Source organism: Rattus norvegicus, chromosome 4, assembly GCF_036323735.1.
Source record: "Rattus norvegicus strain BN/NHsdMcwi chromosome 4, GRCr8, whole genome shotgun sequence".
Lineage (NCBI taxonomy): Eukaryota > Metazoa > Chordata > Mammalia > Rodentia > Muridae > Rattus > Rattus norvegicus.
The window spans coordinates 51,753,025-51,760,502 of NC_086022.1; the positions used below are offsets into that span (position 1 = coordinate 51,753,025).

Sequence of the window (7,478 nt, forward strand, 5' to 3'; positions counted from 1 at the left end):
TACTGTAGAGCGATAATGTCAAGCTGTATACGGCTACATTTGGTTTGAATACGCCAGTGATTGTGCTCGTGTGCACTCCAACACACACACACACACACACACACACACACACAGAGAGAGAGAGAGAGAGAGAGAGAGAGAGAGAGAGAGAGAGAGAGAGAGAGAGAGAATAGGAAAGGCAGCATATGGAGCAGTTTCTCAGTTGCACTACAACAGACGACCCAAGACTTGAAAAGAAATTCTAACTTCATCTCTGATTTTTTTTTTGAAACACGGGTTACACTAGTTCTTGTGATGTAAATCCTATCTGTAGCCTTTTGCAGCATCTGTGTGGCAGCAATGCAGGACAAGCCTGAGAGTCAGCCATATTGCTCTGTGCGGTGTTCAAATATCTGTGGGTTTTGCACCCCCTAATTTGTTGTTCTCTATTTGCAGGTAGTGAAGTCTAAGTTCGCCAGACCGCACCACGTGATCAAGATGAAAAGATCCAAGAACCATATTGTGGGGAAATACTTCAGCAGTCAAAGCAAACTGAAGCAACACAATTCTGCCCCAAATGTTCACTCACCATATCATGTCAGAGGCCCGATAAACCAGGTTTGTGCTGAAATCCTGCTCAGCAGGATGTGTGTGAGTCAGAGGTCTGCGCGGGTTCCCTGAAGGAGAACCCAGTTCACAGTTAGACATAACCTTTCACCTGGACCTGAGAGCCAAACGTGCCTGACACATACTTTGCAATGACGACCCTCACCAGTGCAAGCATGCACAGCAAAGCACACAGCCCACAGACACGCAATGACACACTTTTCTGATGTCTATACACACTCAGAAGTGACCTTGAGCATCCGTTAGTTTCAGGTCGAAGCACAGAGCTATACAGAGATCACTTGAACTGTGATCACAAAGGACGACCGTGTGGACCAGGTATTGGACTGCAATGATAAAAGGAAAGACAGAAATGCAACCGCGTGGGGATAGGGCGATGCTGGTTCTGTGCTCTCCTCGACATAGGAGGAGAAAAAATGTTTTTCTACCAATGAAAAAACGTCGAAGAAGCAAATACATTCCACATGTAGGGAAGAATAACACCGAAGTTCTCTACCGGGAGAAGCGGGGTATTTACGGTGATTTGAACTTTGTGGATCCAATGCTTATGAAAAACACTTCTTATGCTTTTAAAATGGTACGATGGAAGGGAGAGAACAGGAGTGATTCTCTACAGTGGAATTCAGAGATTCTCCGAGAGCAATAAGAAGCAACGTTATATTCAACTCTGAGTTCCTGTGTGTTCCTCAAAGATCCCCCCACCCGTCTGTGAGCTTAGATGGGAAGCACAGTCTAAGTGGAGGATGTGCATACTTTTAAAGTGTGGTACAAAATAAAGTTCCCCGCCTGTTATGCTGTATATTTGTGGATGCTGTTACTAAGGAAGCCTTTACTGCCTTTACCTGCCCCTATAGACCTATTTATTTTAAGACAATGGTTACATTTCAGATATTGTGCAAAGGATTGCAGATTCTCAAATGTAAAAGCATGAAGCCTTTCCTATATATCCACAAATAGTACTATTTGACTAGTATTATATTCTTCTTTGAACAAACATGTTTAATTCGAATTAGAGAATAGGCACACAAGTATTTTGATGAGAATTGTGGTATAGGTATGGAATGTACCCAGTGCTAGCATTGAAAACTCTCTCTTCTGTCTTCTTAGGCACAAGATGGCAGATTTCCTTATTATACAAATTCTTTGTTGGGAGATAACATTTCACTGCCATGGTGGGTTTTAAAGGATGATCTGGGCATGAGGAAATGAAGCTGAGTGGGATAACTCAGAACGTAGATGAGATTACTAAATATTCAAATACCTCAAGTTCATCGCCATAAAAAAAAATGAAACTATTTTGACCTATTGACCCATCAATTATTTAGAATGAATTTCCACCTCTGCCAAATGCTCTATTTTTATATATATTTTATAAGAATATAAACATGAATTTATATTTTACTGTATTAAATTATATTTAAGTACAAATATCACTTGATATAAACATTATATGCATTTAGAAATAGATTTTTTGAACAATGGTACTGAATTAACTTAAAAATGAAGTATTTTTCATATTTACATCTATATACAAACACCATTTTTAGGTTTTGCAGTTATTTTTCCGTGATAGAACATGTTAGCAATCGATGTAGCTTTTCCAGTCAACTGTCGATGGACTGCATATTCACCCACGCTGCCCAGCTAGCGCTAAGCCTCACTCTCCTCATAACTGTGGAAACCCTCCGAATCAAGTTGGTCTGGCATTTTCCTCTTCACCATTGAAATAATACTAGATTTTTGAAAGAACTGTCATGTGTTATCAATAAATGTCTAGTTTGTAATCATCTGTGTTCAGATGATTTTACAACCGTTATGTTTATTTATTTCATTTTATGTGTGTGTGTGTGTGTGTGTGTGTGTGTAAGTTCCGCCTGTGTGTATGTATTTTGTGTGTCATGGGAGTTCTTCAAGCTGATGGAGGTCAGAGAGGCCATTGCCATTGCATTCCCTGGAACTGGAACTACAGAGGGTTCTGACGCACCGTGTTAATACCTGAGAATCAAACTAGTCCTCTGTCTGAACTTGTATTCCTAACACTGAGGCCCTTACCTTTTTGTCTACTAGTGTTACACAACCACATGAAGACTGACAACTGGGACGGTGCACCACCAAGTGGATCCACACACTAGGGCGTGAGAAGCAGGATTGGCCGCATAGTTGTTTCAGCTCTGGCGTCTCAGCACATGGGATGTACTCCCTGCTCTGACCTAAGCTTCTGAATACAGTTCAATAATAAGTATTTCTTTTTAGTTTTGTATAAGAAGACACTTAAATTCTTTTCTCTTTCTTTTTTTATTAATAATTTTATTCCTTTACATTTCAAATGATATCCTGGTTGCTCCACAATTCCCCCCATCCCATCCCTCCTTTCCCCCTCCCCTTTGCCTCTATGAGGGTTCTCCTCCACCTACTCACTCACTCCTGCCTCACTGCTCTAGCGTCCCCCCTACACTGGGGCATCAAACCTCCACAGGACCAAGGGCCTCCCCTCCCATAGATGTCAGATAAGGACCTCTGCTACATACGAAGCTGGAGCCATGGGTCCCTCCATGTGTACTCTTTGGTTGGTGGTTTAGTCCCTGGATCCTCCGGGGGGTCTGGTTGGTTGGTATTGTTGTTCTTCTTATGGGGTTGTAAACCCCTTCGGCTCCTTCAGAACTCCGCCTAGCTCTTCTGTTGGGGTCCCCAGGTTTAGTCCAATGGTTGGCTGTGAGCGTCAGCATCTGTATTCGTCAGGTGCTAATAGAACCTCTGAGGGAACAGCCATACCAGACTCCTGTCAGCAATCGCTTCTTCACATCCGTAATAGTGTTGGGGTTTGGTGTCTGCAGTGGGATGGATCCCTGGGTGGGGTGGTCTCTAGATAGCATTTCCTTCAGTCTCTGTTCCATTTTTTTTGCCCATGTCTTTCCTTTAGGCAGGAACATTTCCGGATTAAAAATTTTGAGATGGGTGGGTGGTCCCATCCCTCCACTGAGGGCCAGAGAAGGCATTGAAATTCTAGTGACTATTTCCATCACTTCTTAAATTGAAGAAACTCTTATTTTGCAATGGGTAAATAAATGTGAATACGTGCCTTTACAAACATACTTCTCTATTTTAGAAAGGTTTAATTTGAGCAGAGGGAAACAGGAGTAGGTCTTTAAAAACACTTTTAAGTGTGAAAGTTACAGGAAGCGTATTGTTTTGAGTAAGAGTTGATCAGCATCCAATCTAAACTCAACTTTTAAAACAACATTTATAATATTACAAGTCAAGAATAACTTCATAAACATTTCCATGCAGCTCTGTTGACACTGAGCAAGGGTGTTGGCGTGTGCATATGTGTACAAGTGTGCATGTACCTGTGCATGAGGGGACATTGTGTGTGTGTGTGTGTGTGTGTGTGTGTGTGTGTGTGTGTGTGTGTTAAGGTTCAAACAGAACCTTATAGAGATGCCAAAATGCACTCATCTTGTATTGCTGATCTGGCTTGTACTGCAGTCATCAAACCCTTTTAGACCAGTTTCCTTCATGTCTAGAAGTCTTCCCCACAGAGGACTAGGTCTCACCTTAAAGCATTGGGAGAACTTACTGAAAACAATACTAATGGAAATAAGGAAGAAAATAAACTTCAATGGTATCCTGCATCTTTCGTTGGTCCCTTTAGTTCCATTTCACTGGAAAATACCAAAACAAATATTAAAATGTCTCTAAAATTACATTATTCAATAAAAATTCCTCTCACGGGTCACCAGTGGAAGGGGAAGCCCTTGGTCCTGCCAAGGATGGACCCCCAGTGCAGGGGAATATGGGGGGGCAGTAAGGGGGAAGTATGGGGGGAATACCCGTATGGGGAAGGGGGAGGGAAAGAGAGGGGGGCTTATGGACAGGAAACAGGGAAGGGGAATAACATTTGAAATGTAAGTCAAGAAATATATCGAATAAAAAAATTTTAAAAATTAAAAACAATTCCTCTCACAAGTCCACAGCTTTGGCACGGAAGGAGAAAAGAGGCATCTACTATTTTGAAAGCTTGAGCCAAGATTACACTAAGCATTATCCTTCATTTAAGTAAATGAGGAAACAGAAATACAAGAAAGTCACCCAAATCTATACTATTAATATTACAGTTAAAATAAACAAATGTAACAATTATTTCAAAAGTCCTCATCCCAGCACAAAACAGCAATACCCGGATCCCACCATTCTGACTGGATCAAGGAATTACTGCTCTGCAAATGGTACTTTGATTTTTGTTTGCCTGCTCGCTTGCTTGCTTTTTGGTTTGCTTGTTTTCTAGACAGAGGCTCCATGTAGCTAACCCTGGTCTAGAACTCAAGATCCTCCTAGTGAATGCTGGGATTACCATCATGAATCATCATGCCTGCCTGTAATTTTTATATACATTTAAATTTCAAATGCTTTTTTGATTGCTTTTGGAAGGGAAGGCATTTTTGGTAGATCATTCCAGCTTACGGAGAAGATCCAGAAGTTGTCAGAACTCCCACACCCACCCCAAAGACCTGATTAAGACAAGAGGCTTCTGCGCATGCCTGCAAAGGAGATTCTGCATTTGGCAAAGCCTCCACGGTTTCCTATGGTTTGAGAGCCTTTTATGGTGTTTTTATTGCTGCAGTAACTGCTCTTATCAGCTTCCATAGCCCTCGAATGACTCACTCAGTTGGTGTACAGACAGCCATACTCATTTTTCCCTCACCAATACAAACCGTGTTCCTAACATCACCATCTACTTTTCTTTCCGTTCACTGCAAGTTAAAGCGTCTATTTTGTGACTCGCTTAGCCTTACCACTCTCAATAATATACAATCTATTTATTTACTCTTACTACTTATCAAGGGTAATCTGAAAGTCTACTTACAGTTTAAGTCAGCATAATTCTTTAACTCTAACTGAAATAACAACATAGCTACATTTAGAAACATTACAACACATTCTTACCTGGTGGCAATGGTTCACATAGGTTAGGTTTGGATGTATGGTGGCTGGCATCGTAACTACACATTTAAGCTTCCACAAAAAAAAAAAAAAAAAAAAAAAAAAAAAAAAAAAAAAAAACCTTTTCACTTACTTAGTTAAAGCCTTTTTTCTAATACTGCTTAATATATCTTGGAAAATAATTACAGTTTTTGATTAACTTGTGAAAAGGTATTTCCTATCTCAAACTAAGATTTTTTTTTGCCCCCCTCTGGTGATTTATGTATAATATCCATACGTAAATAGTATATTCATTTTGTTAGAGGTAATAAAAATGTATATTTTTATTGCAAAAAAATAATTCCACAAGTCTCCATAAGAATGCTGAGATACATTTAAAGCAAAGTGATTATAATTGATTATGATCACATAAGCATACAGAAGTAAGAGGGTTTCAGTAACTTAAAATATATCTGGTTGATTCTTGACCATGTAGTGGTTTTGCTTATTATATGGTTAGTGGGCACAGTGTGTCAACTTGGTGAAACTTTTATCGAATGTGAGCAAGTAGAGCGCGGTTCAGACATATTTCATATTTCCTTCAGTTGCAGCTCTACCTGCTTTTATAATAAAAATCGATAGGTTGAAATCTTATAGAATTCATTTTCACGTAAGTACGACATCAAAGTCAATATTTTAATTTTCCTTAAAGTCTTTCATTCATATTGGGTTCATGGTTTACATATTTCAAAGATTAGAACATTAATTGGTCTTAGAAAGTAAAAGTTGGTCTGCAAGTTTTATGCTAGAGCCTCTCTCTATAGCCTAGGCTGGCCTTGGTCTTCCAATCTTGGCTTCTAGAAGGCTAAAGTTATAAGACTATGACACTATGCTTGGGGAAAAAAGAGAGAGAGATAAGAAAAAGAAAGAATGAAATAAATAAATAAAAGAAAGGAAGGAAGGAAGGAAGGAAGAAAGAAAGAAAGAAAGAAAGAAAGAAAGAAAGAAAGAAAGGAAGGAAGGAAGAAAGAAAGAAAGAAGGAAAGACAGACAAACTTTCAAGAATCTTAAAATAAATGACCACAATAACCTTTCAGGTAGGTGAGTGTATGCAATTCCTCTTCAAAATATGAACGGTCATTTGGTTTCCAGTCCATTTTTACCTAAAGCTCTGAGAACATCCATGCGACCCTTGTTAGTAGATGTGTGATATGAGAGGACAGTGCATGATGCCAGTATTGCATCCAGTGTAGCCCAGGTTAGTCCCTAAGGACTTCGCAATCATCATGAAGTTGAAAGAAAAGGAATCAGGCCTTGTTCGGGCCTCAGGAGGTCCTGAGAAAGACACAGATCGTAAGCATCCTCCAGATGCCTTGGCAAGTGTTAGGTGCCTTTTCAAACCTTCCCCTTACTGTGTAAGCCAGTCTTCAAGGTCTAATGACCCCTAAAATAAAAACCATAAATGATCATTTTGTGTGTTTATTGAGCCAAACTTGGTAACCTAAAACAACCAAATAGCAGACAAATGTGCTTTTAATTGCATATTATTTAATAAGGAAAGTAGAAGATGTGCTGTAATTGCTCATATGGTCTTTGTCTGGAAAGCCTGAAATGACAGTTCATTTTCCACTACACCGGATCCCCAAACCCCCACCAAAGGGTCATTCTTCAGGGCAATTCCAATTCCCGTTCATCTCTACCTTTGTCCTTGAGAATGACGTTATACGGCATTTCTCTGTGTGTATCTACTATGCAATACAAGATTTATCTTAAAGCTTGCATTATATGTTCTCCCCCGATGCCTTAATTACAGGTAACATGAAGTTTATGCTTAATGGGATTCCCAGCTTTACAGTATCATAAAGGGAATTTATGAGCCTTTTGTTAGAACCGACTGCCCACGTAATTGGCAGAACACGGGATTATCTGCGGCTACTCTCTGTAACATAAAA

At 39.8% G+C, this 7,478-nt stretch overlaps 1 protein-coding gene across 2 annotated transcripts in view; it reads left to right on the forward strand.

Moving 5' to 3' along the window:
* Positions 1 to 2,416, forward strand: part of Cped1 (cadherin-like and PC-esterase domain containing 1) — a 272,944-nt gene extending 270,528 nt beyond the window's left edge. For both annotated transcript variants that reach the window (XM_002729287.6, XM_039108607.2), the window contains exon 22: positions 436 to 2,416. In XM_002729287.6, coding sequence (XP_002729333.2) covers positions 436 to 660 — 225 coding nt within the window. In that variant the 3' untranslated portion in view covers positions 661 to 2,416. The remainder of the gene's footprint in view (positions 1 to 435) is intronic.
* The last annotated feature ends 5,062 nt before the right edge of the window (positions 2,417 to 7,478 follow it).